This window comes from Ursus americanus, chromosome 1, assembly GCF_024610735.1.
Source record: "Ursus americanus isolate L20-20 chromosome 1, mUrsAme1.1.p, whole genome shotgun sequence".
NCBI lineage: Eukaryota > Metazoa > Chordata > Mammalia > Carnivora > Ursidae > Ursus > Ursus americanus.
In genome coordinates, this window is record NC_142127.1 from 87,133,498 (window position 1) to 87,150,015 (window position 16,518).

At 45.1% G+C, this 16,518-nt stretch overlaps 1 protein-coding gene across 1 annotated transcript in view; it reads right to left on the bottom strand.

Annotated features, from left to right (window-relative positions):
• The window catches only part of MREG (melanoregulin), a 55,776-nt gene that overhangs the window by 23,962 nt on the left and 15,296 nt on the right, over positions 1 to 16,518 (bottom strand). The window contains exon 2 of the mRNA XM_045806684.2: positions 15,618 to 15,777. Within this exon, the coding sequence (XP_045662640.1) occupies positions 15,618 to 15,777 (160 nt within the window). The remainder of the gene's footprint in view (positions 1 to 15,617; positions 15,778 to 16,518) is intronic.

Consider the following 16,518-nt stretch of genomic DNA (forward strand, 5'->3'; position numbering starts at 1 on the left):
CTACGCTCACAAGGTCTACATCTGTCCACCAAAAGAAACAACTACTTATACTCCTATCAATGGTCTACCTACCACTATGGGTTGAATTGCACACACCCCCAAATTCCCTATATTGGTGTCCCAACCCCCAATACCTCACACTGTGACACTATTTGGAGATGGTGTCCTTAGAGAGATAACCAAGTTAAAAATGAAGTTATTAGGGTGGGTCTTAATCCGGTATGACTGGTGTCCTTACAAAAGGGACATTTGCCATGATTTTGGAAAACAATGTCAACTACTCTCTACTCTTGGATGCAGGAGTTCAGCAGAAAATCATCCCTCTGAAACATGTCATTCAGTATATACTCTCTCTAGTTTCTATGTACCCAAAGGTGTTTTCTATTAAATGTCACTTTAAAACAGGTAAAAAGATTGCGGCGCCTGGGTGGCTCAGCTGGTTAAGCGTCTGCCTTCGGCTCAAGTCATGATCCCAGGGTCCTGGGATCGAGCCCCACATCCAGGGAGCCTGCTTCTTCTCCTTCTTCCCCTCTCCCCACTTGTGTGCACTCTCTCTCTCTCTCTCTCTGCCAAATAAATAAATAAAATCTTTTTAAAAATAAATAAAAATAAATAAAACAGGTAAAAAGGAGAAATACTGTGTCGTGGATTAAAATGTTAAGGTGAGGACTAAGGTGTCCATAAAATGCTGTGTTTTTGAACACTTGGTGATCACAGGCCTGGATACCTCTGGGCCTGATCCCGTTCCTCTCAAGGACCAGAACCCAGCCTGTCTCTGCTGAGACATTTACGTAACAAGCCCAGACAGCCGGGAGAAGGTTCCGAGCGAGCCAAAGGAGTAAAAGGTGCATGAACTGTGCAGACGTCTGCTTGCTTCCCTTCCTGGCTGTTTTGCATAGCCCCGCTCTAGGCTTTCAGTGGCTGGAAGCAGAGTCAGAGGCAATGGGAAGCAGGAGAAAGAAGAGAAGGAAAAAACCTTTCAAAACTAGGGCGGAGGAACAGGTGGAGTGAGTGGCATGAAGGGCAGTCAGTGTTTCAACATCAGCCCAGGATCTGCCAGCTAGACAGGAGATCGTTTCTCAAATGCCCCTGTCTTACCCGACACCAACCAGATGGCAGAGACACCCCACGTTCTTGTGCAACTCAGGGCTGTGCTCCATGCTGCCTGCCGGCTCATGTCAGCGTTCACCCCTATCACAAGTCAGCCCCTGCGCCCCACAGAATCCTCTGGGGCAAGAAGCCATCTGGTCCTCCAGTGCCTTGGCCTCCACCCAGGGACCCTGCATCCCAAGCTCTGGCACCGTCTCCAAGGGGGCAAGGCCGCTCCAACCCTAATTCAGGAAAGACCATAAACCACAGTGACAATGTGCATGAATGGTCTGGAAACCCCACAGAGAGCACTTAGCCAAGCTGACCTCCCTGCTCAAAAAACCTCTCTTCTTCCTCATTTTCACCAATTGTGATGAATTTGGGTTCGCAAGTTCCTCTTCCAAATCATTCACACACTTCACTGAATTCCTCTGGTTTTCTCCTAATACCCGCTTCTCTTTAACTTCTAGCTGAGCAGAGCCTATGTGGAATAAATGGATGTTTAATTGGGTAGAAAGAAGGGAGAAAAAAATGTTAGGAATAGGATACTCAGCAAGGCGGAGAGCCAGGCCTGGTGAGGAGCCAGTGCCAGGGGGCACAGCCAGAGGGTGACACGAGGGGAACCCTGGAGGGGCCTCCGGAAGCGAGCAGGGGCCCAGAGGGCAGGGAAGGACTTGGCACATGAAGGCTGCCCCTCTCACTGGTCACAACTACACCCCACTTCATCCCAACACATTACCCATCCCCTCCAAACCGGCCTGGGGAGACAAAGGGATCACAGCTGAAGAGTATGTGCTCTAGCGACTTCCCATTAGAAAAAATACTGAAACTTTGATAACTTAACACAGGTTACAGTATTCATGGTCTAAGAGGACAGAGGGCATCTTAGAATTTATTTTTGCACATTGCCATGCTTGGGCTGAAAGAACCATGCTTGAGAGGTCCTAGGTCTGAAGGTCTCTCTTCTTACAAGCTGTTACCATTTCTGCTTCTAGCTCCCTCAGAGTCCCCCAGATTGTCAGTGACAGCCTGGGAAAGAGCCCCTGGGCTCATGGATGAAAGGTCCCAGCCATGAGGCGTGGCCTGTGTTTAATAATTCAGCTGCAGCGGATTTTTACCACTACCACTTGTACTTGGTTTCAAAATCTGGTAAATTCACCAAAGCTGGCAAAAAAAAAAAAAAAAAAAAGAGAAAAGAAAAGAAAAGAAAATCAGCAAATCAGCTCAAACAGGCTGGAGTGCATTCAGCTCTACAACTTCACAAAAACACTCCGGGCGTGCTTCAGAAAGACTCACCTCCTGCCACACTCCTCCCTCACCCCTTGCTCAACATCAGGGCCTGGTTCATCAGCAAGAGCACCTGATCTTCTGGTTCTTGCTTGAAAAACTTGATTCCACAGCTAGGGCTGGCAACCTGCAGCCCCAAAGCACATTTCCCACATGTTTGTGGCCTCTGACCACAAAACATTATTTACGGAAGGAGGACGAGGTTAATTTTGACTCAGGTCTATTGAAATTTGCTCCAAGTTAAGTTCTTTAATTTAGCCATGACTACAATGTGGCATAAGAGCTCGGGCACGGCTTTACCTCAACTCATGTGTCATGAAACATGACAGCAGTTCAAGAGGGTGTCCCCAGTTTGCGTGCCTGGGCCACGTGGCCTGCCTCTTCGATTGCAAAACCACCCGTGGGCACAGCTCACTCCCGTCCTGGCAATAGCTTGATCGTGTAGGTAGCCAGGACTGGGGCACCCAAATGGAAGGCTGGTTTTATGTGAAGTGTCCTTCTGGAATACTTGGGGGATTTTAAGTCTGAGAAGCAGCAGATCCGGCCCCACCAGAACTGCACTTCCCCTCTGAGTGCAATCAAAACCAGAAAGCAAGCCAAGTGGCTCTTAAGGAAAGCTCTTCAGAAGTCTTGCCGAGACTCCCGAGCTGAGCCCGTTCCCGACGGGACACCCGGCAGGCCAGTGGCCGGGACCTGCACAGGGGCACAAGCGCGGTGCAATCAAGAGCCGCGTTGGGTTATTCTGAGATGAGCGAACCCAACCAAAGGAAGGGGCGGGGGCGGCGGTGGTTGAGCGGGAAGCAGGGGGTGAAGAAGCCCAAAATAAAGCCCTGTTAATTACCATGTGCAGCAGGCAGTTGGAGGGGAAGGGAGCTCCAGAGAAAGAGCCTGATTTAGCAGAAGGATCTGACAATGTTGAAAAGATAAATACTGCCTGATTGCTCCAGGCCGGGTCTGCCCCAGTCCATTTTGGCAGGATTCCTCAGGGTTTGCTCCAGCTCCTCCTAAACTAACTCCCATCTCTGCCCCCTCCCCCTCCCCTTCCCCCAGCACACCCTCCCCACTACAACAAAGCAAAACTGTTTAGAAAGACCCAGGGAAACGGCCACAATGAAGCGTGCTGTGAAATAATGATTTTACATGAAGTCTGCATCCGTGCAGTGGTACAGACATATGATCTAAAACGGAATGGGATAGGCTGGTGATGGGTAGTAAGGAGGGCACGTATTGCATGGTGCACTGGGTGTTATACACAAGTGATGAATCATGGAACTTTATATCAAAACTAGGGATGCACCGTATGGTGACTAACATAATATAATAAAAAAATATTATTAAAAAAATAATAAAATAAAATGGTTTTCAACAGTCCCGAGACCATGAAGTTAAAGGAACACCAAAGTCCCCTTCCCTGCACCCACTTCTCCCCAGAGGTCACCATGACTAACAAAGCTGCTAGGTAACCTTCCAGAACCTCTACCATGTATTAGCATTAGCTTTTCTACAAGCGGATGACCTGATACATACCCCCTTAGCAACAGGCCATAACTCCCTTTCGAAGTCAGTACTGAGAAACCCTACCTCATGATTTTCTAACTAGTACTTTCATCGGGATTGTTGTATTTCCAGGTGTTTACTCTTTACAGCAACACGGCAAAGCACATATATCTTTGTTTAATGGCGTGAGAATATCCATAGGATGGACCGCCTGCCACGAAACTGCCGAGGGAATTGATTTAATTCGGATTCAATATTGAGGCTACTCCACCTTAAACAGAATTGCAAACTGGTGAATGGAGTCAACATGACAAATGAGGACGCAGAGGCGCTGCTTGGATCACGAGGGAGTCCATTCTGGGGCAACCACTTCCCGTGGGCTGGCTCGTGTCTCGGCCAAGAGAAAAATGCCAGTCTTGGCTGAATGCTGCCACAGTCTGTTTGGGCAGGGATTCCTGCAAGCTCAATAGCCTCATTGGTTTCTGTGCCCCAAGGGCAGCTTTAGATATTAAATAATAAAGAAAATGAGTAGACTTCAATCACAGAAGTGTAGCTACCTAGGGGCAGTAGAGACAATATCATTATCTTTTTTTTATTATTATTATATTTTTTTATATTATGTTAGTCACCATACAGTACATCCCTGGTTTTTGATGCAAAGTTCCATGATTCATTAGTTCTGTATAACACCCAGTGCACCATGCAATACGTGCCCTCCTTACTACCCATCACTGGCCTATCCCATTCCCTCACCCCCTCCCCTCTGAAGCCCTCAGTTTGTTTCCCAGAGTCCATAGTCTCTCATGCTTCATTCCCCCTTCTGATTACCCCCCCTTTCTTCTTCCCTTTCTTCTCTTACCAATCTTCCTAGGCTAATGCTAAGTGAAATAAGTCAAGCAGAGAAAGACAATTATTGAATGGTTTCTCTCATCTATGGAACATAAGAACGATATCATTATCTGATTGAGAAAATCGTCAAGAGGTCTCATGGCAGGAAATGGGATGGTAGGACTCGTTGGGCCTTGAGTTCCATTTGCAATAATCCGTGTGTTTCATTTGGACGACAGTGTCTGGAGATATTACATTATTCAAGATTTCTCTTGATTCTACGTTCTGCTGCCTGTCCTCCCAAATCCATGCCTGAGTCCAGTGCCTGAGGCTACCGTTCACCTGGGGGTGTGGTATTCAGAAATATCTATCTACTACCATCAAGGGGCAAGGTGTCCTAACCAAATGACATGGATAATTTGATACTGGAGGGGAAAGCACCAGGCTACCATGATCACATCTGGAGGACAATGGTAGTGAGCATAGTATATGTAATGTACTTACAGCAGCACTTGGTACACAGTTAGTGCTCCATAAATGCCTCTTGTCATTGTTCTCACTGTCTGATTCCTTTTCACCAAGCTGCCTTCTAGTCCGGTCACTGATTTCCCTTACGGATTTTATTTTAGATCAGAGTTTGCCGGGACCACTAAGGTATATGGCCTACCAAATGGTCCTGTGCATTTGGGTTCATACAACAGTCTCCTGTGAATTTGGTTACTGTTCATAAAAACGCCCTGGGATGGTTAATTTTACATGTCAACTTGAATGGGCCACAGTACCTAGATAGTTGGTCAAACATCATTCTGGGTGTTTCTGTGAAGGTATTTTGGGATGAGATAAATATTTTAACTGGTATACTCTCAGGAAAGCAGATGACCCTCCATGATACGGGTAGACCGTAACCAATTACCTGAAGGCTTTAATAGAACAGAGAGTCATCTCCGTGCAAGAAGGAGTTCTGCCAGCAGACGGCCTTCGGACTTAAACTGAAACTCTTACCTCAATCTCCAACCTGCCAGCCTCCCTCATCAGATTTTGGATTTACCAAGCCTTCACAACTGTGCGCCAGTTCCTTAAAATACATACCAATAGATAGATAGATAGATAGATAGATAGATAGATAGATAGATAGATGGATGATAGGCAGACACACCTGCTTGTATGTGGTTACATGCATGCGCTAGCCTGAGTTATCCCTCTCTCTCTCAAATAAATAAATAAATATTTAAAAAACAATAAATTAAATAAATAAAATAAAATAGGACAAAGAAAATTATTCAGCTGTCTGCCCTGAGGACTCAGAATCCTTCTGTACTCTGTAGTCCAGCGTATAGAACACTGAGTCAGAAACCCATTTCTGTTTGGACACGATCATGAAAAGTCTTTGGGTCTCTCTCTTTTTAATAAGTAGTTTGTCTACATCCAAAGACTGTGGTGAGAGCCAGGTAACACACGCAGGAGGCACCCTGACCATATGACAGGCAGGTGTCTCTGATGATTTCATTTGTTCCAGCGAAAGCCAAAGCTGACCCTGAGGAAGATTACCAGAGACTTAACTTGGTATTCATCTCTGGTGTTTCAAATTTATTAGTCAACTGTAATTTTCAAAAATTACAACTTTGATGCAGCTTCATGGTGTCCGTTTCTTCTCTGATTCCACTGGTTTATGCAAGTTGTAAAAACAAACAAACTAATGGAAAGATATAATTGCTCTCAATGAAGTATCCTGCACATGCTTGCCAATAAATATGCGGCCTTCCTTCTGGAAATTTCCACCCTCATACGCACCATAATGCAGGAAACAGAGGCGCAGCCATCGGTCACAAGGACAAGGAAGTTGCTGGTGTGGAGAAAATTGGCCCGCTTTCTGCCCTTCCCCCGACTTCATTTTCCTGGAGGTCCCCAAATTCTTGTCCATCAACAGTTTCATTGACCCGTTCCCCAAGGTACATTATCTACTGGCTTGTGTGTATTTTTCTGGGGCCTAAAGAAAGGAGGTTTGAGGACAGAGTCTAAAGAACGGCAAAAGGAAGAGTCCCGGCCACTACATTCTAGTATAGGGACGCCCAGAAAAACAGAGCAGAATTCAGGTACAAAAAGAAAAGCTCCCCCCAGTTTCCTGTCCTCTCTCCTTCCCTCCCACAACCAAGCAGCTCTGCCCGACACCAACCTCATCCAGGTTCACCTCCCTGCTGCTGATGTTCTGTGGCCGTGACCAGCCACCACTGAATCTACTGTATGTAGAGGCAGAAACTGATCAATCTGGAGCCATTGGCCATTTTATTGATCAATCGGAGGTTAAGAAAGGTGATCGAAATAAGTGTTAGCAAGGGTAGGGAGAAACTGGAACCCTTGTGCATTGCTGATGGGGATAATGGTGCAACCACTGTGAAAAACAGTAAATACAGAATGGCCCTATGATCCTTCTGCGTATATCCCCAAAAGAATGAAAGGCAAGAACTCACATAAATATTTGTACACCTGTGTTCATAGCAGTATTACTCACAATAACCAAAAGGTGGAAGTTACCCCCGTGCCCATCGAGGAATAAATGGGCACACAAAATGCAGTCTATACATACCATAGAATAGTATTCAGCTTTTAGGAAGGAAATTCTGACATACGCTACCACGTGGATGGAGCCTGAGGACATTATGCTCAGTGAAGTGAGCCAGTCACAAAAAGTCAAATCTCGTCCGATTCCACTAATACGAGGTACCTAAAGTAATCTAATTCATAGAGACGGAAAGTAGAACGGTAGTTACCAGGGGCTGGGAGGGAGGGGTAAGGGGTAATACTGTTTAACAGGTATGGAGGTTAGTGTGGGAGGATAAAATTCCAGAAGATATATGGTGGTGATGGTTGCTCAGCCATGTGAATGTCCTCATGCCACTGAACTGACACTTAAAAGTGGTTAAAATGGGGGCGCCCGGGTGGCACGGCCAGTTGAGCATCTGACTCTTGGTTTCAGCTCAGGTCATGATCTCAGGGTTGTGGGATCGAGCCCCACGTCGGGCTCCACACTCAGTGGAGAGTCTACTTAAGATTCTCTCTCTCTCCGGGCACCTGGGTGGCTCAGTCGTTAAGCGTCTGCCTTCGGCTCAGGGCGTGATCCCAGAGTCCTGGGATCGAGCCCCACATCGGGCTCCTCTGCTGGGAGCCTGCTTCTTCCTCTCCCACTCCCCCTGCTTGTGTTCCCTCTCTCACTGGCTGTCTCTCTCTCTGTCAAGTAAATAAATAAAATCTTTTTTTAAAAAAAAATTCTCTCTCCCTCTCCTCTGCCCCTCCCTCTGTGCTCACTTTCTCTCTCTCTCTCTCAAATAACTAAATATATCTTTTTTAAAAAGGTTAAAATGGTACATTTTATGTTATGTACATTTTACAATCAAAAAAAGAACGGTGATCACATGTCCCAGCTTGTCTAAGGCAGCCCCAGTTTATACCTTTGACCTGGCATACTTGATAGTAGTGCCTCCTTTCCTCTTAGGTAAGCCCTGTGACTGTGTCCCAGACTGGACAATAATTAGTATGACAACCCTCAGGTTAAATAACTATTCAGTGTCATCTAGCTAAAACATGGGAAGCGTATAACTCTTACCCCTCAATCTAATTCCAAAGGCTGTGCTTTCTACCACCTCACACCCCACCGAATATCTAATGATTTCCCCTGTCTGCATCGAGTTCTCTAATATTTATCGTTTCAACTCTGCCGCCTTACACAGAGCTTTGATGTGCTGCCTACCTAGTAAGAAACATCATCTTAATGCTGATCTCCAGAAATGCCGGTGGGCAAAGAATATATATAGAATAGAAAAAGGGGAGGGTGGGCAAAGAATATATACAGAATAGAAAAAGAATATATATATAGAATAGAAAAAGAAAAGAATATATATAGAACAGAAAACAACATCACAGACAGAATGTCTTCTGGTGTGGTCCAATGGGTTTTCAAACCAGGAATGGTGCGTGGGCTGTTACAAGTCCCAAAGCAACAGTGTCTGGAGGGTGTTACAGGCACTGGCCAACACAGATGTTGATACCAAACACACACCAAAGTCACTGTGTGATTCAGCTGGTACAGGGTGTGTGATGTCAACAAACACACAGACGGGAGCGGCTACTTGAGGCAAGAAGTCGGCATCCATTTGGTAAGTTGATCTTTCATCAAAAGGATTCCACTGAGGCTTTTTCCAAGCTCACTAGAGAGAAGGGAGCCGTGTTTGCACACTGGCTTCTGGGTCACGCAGACTGAGCTGGGATCCCAGCTTCCCACTCATTCCCTCCAGCATCCTGCACAGAGCACTCAGAGTCTCTAATTGTAAAGTGTCAGAATGCCTCCTTCCCGGGGCTGCTGTGAGGATCCAGTCTTTGCCTGCAGAGCGTGCTGCTTGGCACACAGAGTAATACTCAATTTATTGCCTAGAAAACAGAGGGTAAGAGCCACTTGATTCCCAGATCCTAATAAACATTTTTACTCTCTCACCCACTAACCCAAATACTCACTAGCAAAATAAGATAAAGAATGGCTGCCTTCAACAATCCACACGCTCTGGGGTCCCAAAGAAAAAGGTGTTTGGGGGAATCCAGCGTTATCTAGAGAATTGCTTTCGTTTTCTACCACTCCGCTCTCCAGGCTTGGCATAAAGCTCGCAGTGCTATCTCCAACAGTAACCCACGTTCAGCCACTTACAGAGCAGCCGGCTGGCCCTGCCAGAGCACGTCTCAGCCCACGTGTGGAGACCCACCGAGACCGTCATGCAGAGCCCAGTGGCCTATCCCGGGCTCTGCGTGTGTCACAGTGACGTGGCTGGTACCCAACCCTCCCTCTCGCTTCCTCACATCCTCCCACCAGATACTCCACTCGACTCCTGTGTTCTCTTTCCTTTCAGGACCAGGGCTCTGCCAGGCTACGTGTGTAATCCAGACACTGCCAACAACCCCTGGGAAGGTCTGTGGCTATATTAGACATTTTATACGAACTGTTTACAATCCCTGGCAACACTCTCCCAGCAGAATCCTGACACACAGGAAGAGCCAACAAATTATAAACCGAGAACATTTTATGTTTTTGCCTCTATGGTTTTAAAAACTAATACCATTTCGCGGCTCCCCAGAATTCCGCAGAGTATGGTTTTAATGCGATCACTCCAGCCACCCAAGCATCTGATGTCCACACAGACCCTCCTGGTGTAGAAATACCGCCTTGCTCAGTGACGGGGAGGCAGGCGCTGGTCATGAGAACTACAGACATTTCTGAACATGTAAGGACTTAAGAGCTTTAAAAATAGGCGTAGAATTTCTATCACTGATCCCACTAAATAAACGTTACCAATTTTGAACCAAAAAAAGTGCTTAAAAGTGTTGAGGAGAACGATTCGACTTTTAGCATTTATTTTCATGAACATGTGAAAGTCTCTTTTAGCAGAGTGAAAGTGTTGACTGTTACTGAACCGTCAGAAAGGACATCAAATCACCTACGTCAGGGAACACTAAACAAAGCAGAGATGGGATGCAAGGGCACAAGATAAAACAGAAGCCCGGGACAGGAGCCTTGACTGGCTGCGATCCCCACGGAAAAGCATCAGCCGGGAACGGTGTGCTATATGGGACCACCAAGAACACTTCCTAAACCTCGGTCACGATCCTCAGCCTCGAACACAGCTCTCATCCCTGGCATCAAGTCACAGAAGTAGGCTTTGGGCGGACTTGGCTCACTCATTTTGAAATCTACATCAAACTGCAGACCATACCTATTCCTTTCTCACGATCTCAATCATGGCGCTCATGACATAGGATGTCTCTGGATTCATGAAGCCAAGATTCAGATCTCGGCTGCACGTTTTCAGCTGTATGGCCTTGGACAAGTTGCTTCCGAAAGAAATAACAATGGTTAACACCTCACTGCGTTGTGGTGAAGAGGACATAGTTAATACATGCAACATGGTTAACAGTGCCTGGCACTATTTTCATTAGTAGGGATATCTTGGAGGACGAGATCACTCAGTATGATTAAAATTAGGTATACTCATAAATAATTAAGAGGTGTTGGTATCTCATAAACCATGGCAAGCTCCCTAGAACGGAGTGGATTATGTGAAGTACAATTCGTTCAGTGGGCGTGAACGTAACAGTGCTGATACAGGGGCATGATTTTGACATTGTTCACCATTTCCCAAACATAAAGTATTTTATGGCATCATTCAAAGGCAAGAGCAGTAAGTTTTCCACTGCTTGGAGATCGGCAGATGCATTATTTCTTCTACTGAAAGTCTGCTTTGAAGCTTTTGCAAATGAAAGTCCATTCTACTGGATTTCAATAGTGTCGCATTTTACGTCTTCTGTCACCGCAAGTAACTTTAAGTTCCGGCTTTGCTTCATTATTTACTCTTCATATACTGCTTTTCTGATTTTTTTTTTTTCATTTTGGGGAAACAGTGCAAATTTAGCCTTAACTATTCGCAGTGTTTCCTGTACTAGGACAATGGAGGTAGTACACACACTGTTTTGAAATTATTTTTCATTTTTCAGGGAATCCCAGATATGGACATTTCCAGCATGCTACTGACTCAAGGAAAACCATATGCCCAGTTTTTCCTAATAACCTGCCTGAGCTTCTAAATTGTATCACATAAGAATATCTAGGGTTCCTTGTACCTCAGTAGGTAGAATTTGTTTTTCTTTCAAAACTAAAATCCTCTGTTTTATTAACATTTGTACCAGTTTCATCCTTTGTGAAAAAGAAAATGAGCAACAGTAATAAACAAGGAACTCCTTCAAACTTAAAACACAGCCCGACTGGCTTCCCAACCCCACTTTCTTTTTTTTTTTTTTTTTTTTTTAAAGATTTTATTTATTTATTCGACAGAGACAGCCAGCGAGAGAGGGAACACAAGCAGGAGGAGTGGGAGAGGAAGAAGCAGGCTCATAGCAGAGGAGCCTGATGTGGGGCTCGATCCCATAACGCCGGGATCACGCCCTGAGCCGAAGGCAGACGCTTAACCGCTGTGCCACCCAGGCGCCCCCCAACCCCACTTTCTTAATCAATGGTGGGTTCATTTTTCACTCATACCAGACAACATAACAATAATAACACATAGTAGTCATCCTTGTAAATGTTCCCTATATATTTGCAACCCATAAATATATTTTGTTTAGGTGACACATTTTCTTTTTTTTTTTTTTTTAAGATTTTATTTATTTATTTGACAGAGAGAGAGACAGCCAGCGAGAGAGGGAACACAAGCAGGGGGAGTGGGAGAGGAAGAAGCAGGCTCATAGCAGAGGAGCCTGATGTGGGGCTCGATCCCATAACGCTGGGATCACGCCGAGTTGAAGGCAGACGCCTAACCGCTGTGCCACCCAGATGCCCCGGTGACACATTTTCTAATGTGAGTTATCATTTAAAAATCTGGACATTTGGGGCACCTGGGTGGCTCAGTCTGCTAAGCATCTGCCTTCGGCTCAGGTCATGATCCAGGGTCCTGAGATGGAGCCCAGTATTGGGCTCCCTGATCAGCGGGGAGTCTGCTTCTTCCTCTCTCGCTCCCCTTGCTTGTGCTCTTTCTCTCTCCCTAATAATAAAATCTTTAAAAAAATAAAAAAATAAAAACAAAAACAAAAATCTAGACATTGTATATGTCAGTTTGGATTTCCAGCTTCCCTTAAAAATCAGAAGTTCTGTGGGGTGCATGGGTGGCTCTGTACGTTAAGCATCCAACTCTTGGTTTCGGCTCAGGTCATGATATCAGGATAGTGAGATCGAGCCCCTCGTTAGGCTCCCCACTCAGCGTGGAGTCTGCTTGAAGTGTCTCTCCCTCTGCCCCTCCCCTCCCTCTCTCTCTCAATGTCTAAAATAAAAAAATCTTTAAAAAAAAATCAAAAGTTCTGGCATTTCCAGATCCATGTTCTCGGCATGGCAAACAGCTGTCTAGAGCTCAGCAGCTGCTCCCCTTGAGCACAGAATAAGCTTCCAGTGCTCCCCAGTTCCACAGCCTCAGGGCTCTTTCCTAGGTTCCTCCAAGAAGGAGGCGCTGTGGCAAGTCCAGCATTTCAATGCACTTTGACCCAGCAATTCTACTCCAGAAAACTCCACCCAAGGTCATGCAAGTATATATGGCTATCCACTGCAGCACTGCCTCAAAAAACCTGAACCAACGTAAACGTTAATAGGGACTGGCTGAATAAAGGATGGCAAATCCAGGTAAGAGAATACTGGAGACCCCTCCCCCAAAGCCATGAGGTAAAACCAGAGCATGAATGGATCCTGAAATGGATCTAGGTCTCAAATAAATCATTAAGTAGAAAAAATCAAGGTGAGGAGCAGTATGTAATACGGAGAAAATGAAGGGATATATTAATATATGCTTTTATATGTGTTTCAAATTTTTGGAAGAAAATATAAGAAAATTGTTATCCAGGTGTACATATTCTATATTTGCAGATAATATATATAGTAATACGTACACTTATGATACAATTGCATATAAAATGTGTCTCTATTTTATGCAATATACATACTGTGTGTGTGTGTGTATATTTTACACTTGAAAAAAAGGAAGCACCATGAGCAGAGATATTTCGAATCACTTCATGTGTGATTACCATCACATCTTCGTATTGTTTATTTGATGGCCTGTCTCCGTTAGAGCTCCTCTAGAGGCAAGCTTGTCCATTTCTGAGGCAAGGAGAAGGAAAAGCCTCCCGCACGGCCCTTCACTCAGTTCTCAAGAGCAGCGCAGAAATGATGCAAGAGGCCACTTGGGAAGCTGTGCTTATCCAAGGGCTCTGTAGCTCGTAGCCTCCTGCCCTGGCTTTTCCAACAGTAAAGACAGCTGAAGACGGTCCTCCAGAGACAGCTGCCAGCCTCAGCTCCAAACACCCCTTCCGGTCCCTTGCCCCTTTACTTGGGGCCCTGGAGAGAGGGGGGTGCGCCATGTATGACAGCCCTCTTGCTGTTAACAGCTTTGGGCATGGTGGGGTCAGAGCAGGTCTACTCTCACTGTGGCAGAAAGAACCCCTCACTGGTCAGCCCGATTCAGTAGGGTGAGGGTGGCTCTTCTCATGAAGGGAAAGCAAGGTCACACGTTCCTGTCCATATGCTCCGGAAAAGCAGCCAGGGCAGCAGGACTTGGCTGGAGCAGCTTGATGATATGCTTTCGGTGTTACTAGCAGAGGACAGAATTGTGCCGGGGACACGGGAAGCCAGGGGCCAGCGCAAAACATAGCTGGCCACTTGTAGGATGCTGTGCCCCTGAGTTAAACCTTGTGACAGGTGTCTAGCAGAGGCTGTCCTCCTCAGCACTGCACACTCAAGGAAGGACTCTCACCCATAGCCCCTTCAGACTCTCCAGTCCACCCCTACCCCACGCCTGAAGGACCAGAGGCAACTGTCAGCCCTGCCCCCACCCCGTGATCCCCGCCTCCACACTTGCTTCTAACCCCCCAAAGATATCTAAGCCTCAGAGAATAAAAGGACACATGTCTCTTCTAAAAGTTTTCACTTCCTGATCATGCATGTTTTTTGGGGAAAAAATAGTGAGCAATTAACTAGCAAAAATAAAGAAACCCAGATAAGGAACAGATGACTCCCCTCCATGGCCACCTGCCCCCAACAACACACATATATCCTCTGTGGTACTTCTCTTCAGAGCCAGAGCCTGGGATTTTCAATGTCCCTGTTCCTCTCAATTATTAAAAGATACAAGTAAAACATGAAGTCTATATTTAATATAGGTATTTACTCAGTAACTAATGGGGGTGCCTGGGTGGCTCAGTCAGTTAAGCATCTGCCTTTGGCTCAGGTCATGATCCCAGGATCCTGGGATCAAGCCCCGCATCGGGCTCCCTGCTCAGCGGGGAGCCTGCTTCTCCCTCTCCCTCTGCCCCTCTCCCTGCTTGTGCTCCTTCTCTCTCTATCAGATAAATAAATAAAACCTTTTTTTAAAAAAGACCTAACTGATGAACACAGAACTTAGAAAACTCTGTATTATTTGGAAAATGATACCCATCATACTATATTATATTGTATTATATAGAGAGCTATAATGAGAAAATGAAACATGATCTCTCCTGTTGTTTTCTCTTAACTTATATAGTTCTCTCCTTTTCAATATTCCAGCATTCCCATACCAATAACATGGAGATAAGAGTTCATTAAGAGTGTTTCAGCCCCTGTCATTATCCATTTGTCAAAAACCCTAACAATGTATACTACAAAGAGTGAACCCTGACCTAGACTCTGGACTTTAGTTACATGTATCAATACTGTCTGTAACAAATGTACCCCCACCAATGCAAGATGTTATTAATGGGGGAAACTATGGACCCTGGAGGTAGTGGCTGTACTTTATGCTCTATTTCTCTATAAATCTTAAACTGCTCTGAAAAATTAATAATTTTAAAGATTGCTACTACTGAAAGAAAAGATTGATTTCATGCCTCATCACAAAAAGTATGATATGCTGCTGTCTAATCAGCATAATTTAAGAAGCTATCAACAGAAAAAAATAAATAAAACTAATTCAGGCCCCGCTAATTCACGATTCGTGATAATGCAAAATACCCGTCCACTTCAGTCTGAATCTTCTAACTGTGGCTTGCTAAGCCACCGGAAAAATTACAGAAGCACAGTTAAGCCATAGAAGGTGATCAACTGTCTTCGGCAGGACTGCCTTGCTGTTTCTGTAATCCTTGCATCATCGAGGTCATAACTGGAAGTCAGTCTTATCTGTGTATCCAGCAGGTTGACCAAGACCAGCTATAATTAGCAACCACAGGCTGCTAAAATACCTGCTCCCATGCCGAACATCTCACCTTTCCTTTTCTTTATGCCAAGCTGGCCTTCTCGGTCACTGCTATTTCTGACAGTCCATTATCATCCGCACACAGCAAGATCTCGACGGGGGCCTGCTTACCTCTGAATCTTTGGCCTGCTGATTTCGAACGACTATCAAATTGTACAGGATTCTGTCGTCGTCTGCCTCTGTGTGGGACACATCGTGGGGCATGCTCCACAAATTCTTTTCATCATCTCTCGCCAGAGTTGCTCCAAATGAAGAATATGGATTGCTATCACTATGGTGTTTAAAAAAAGGGGTATAAGCGTTTGGTAATATATGTGATATATATAATGTATACATCATATGCATGTAACATATAATACAAATAAAATGTTATATACTGTACAATATACAATGCAATATATAAATATATATTTCTAATAACAAGATCTGAATTGTCTCTAATAATTAAGCATAGCACAATAGAACAATTTTTTAAAAATCACTTTAACAATGGCAGAGAATAGATGTAACCAGACGCCTGGGAAGAGGGGATTTTACTACGTTCACCGTGCTGTTTAGCAGTGCACATCCCAGCAGTGAAAACCAAAAAAAGAAATCCATTGGGGGGGGGGGATAAAATTCTTGTGTGATTAAAAGAAGAAATTGACAACTGACCCGAAGAGCTGAACTTTTCACGGGCTCTGAGTTCAAGGAAGCACAGTAAATTAAGAACACAATGGCAAGGAATGTCTATCAAATTCCTTATAAGAAAGTAAAGAAACACCTATGCATATCCAAATACTTTCAGTAGACAATGTGGACTGTTGAGTAAGAAGTTCAGTAACCCCTCTTGTGTGTTTGTTCTGGGATTTAATCTCTACACGGTGGCATCCGTGCTTGGGCTTCTGCGGGAGGTGAGCCACAAAGCCCCATACTTAGGACGTGCTTGGACCTGGCCCTGGTGAGCTTCTGTGGGACTGCACAGGTAGGGTCATGCCAGGGCTATTCCCTTCATCTAATTATATGTATGAAG